Source organism: Trypanosoma grayi (genome assembly GCF_000691245.1).
Source record: "Trypanosoma grayi strain ANR4 Tgr_2689_V1, whole genome shotgun sequence".
NCBI lineage: Eukaryota > Euglenozoa > Kinetoplastea > Trypanosomatida > Trypanosomatidae > Trypanosoma > Trypanosoma grayi.
Genome location: NW_008828307.1, coordinates 1 through 381, shown reverse-complemented (window position 1 = coordinate 381; position 381 = coordinate 1). Strand labels below are relative to the sequence as shown.

The window sequence follows — 381 nt, the reverse complement described above, 5'->3', positions numbered from 1 at the left end:
GGTGTTCCGTCTCTTCGTCTTCCTCGTGTAGCGGTAGGTGTTCCGTCTCTTCGTCTTCACATAGTAGTGGCAGTTGTTCCATCCTTTCCGCTTCCTCACTTGCTACCTGTTTCTCCGCCTCCGCCGGCTGCTCACTCTCCCCCGCTGAAAGCGGCACAACAGACCCCACAGCGCTGTGCGTCTCCACTTCAACGTCCTCCACCGTGTCGGACGGCAGAGCCGCTGCCGCGACGCTGTCATCTTCGGCTTCTACTATCTCCTCGACAGCCTCCATCTGCTCCTCGTCGTCAAATGCAAACCACGGCGGTGGGTCCTGTGCAGCGGGCACCGGCGGGGCCGCCAGTGGTGGGCGCCGCGCGGAGCTCTCCAGCGCCACGTCGC

General features: G+C 63.3%; 1 protein-coding gene across 1 annotated transcript; it reads right to left on the bottom strand.

Annotated features, from left to right (window-relative positions):
• On the bottom strand, positions 1-381 carry DQ04_26891000 (hypothetical protein; the record flags this gene model as incomplete). The annotated part of the gene is made up of 1 exon (XM_009318352.1): positions 1-381. A coding segment is annotated over one exon (381 nt), but the record flags the coding sequence as incomplete, so codon positions are not given.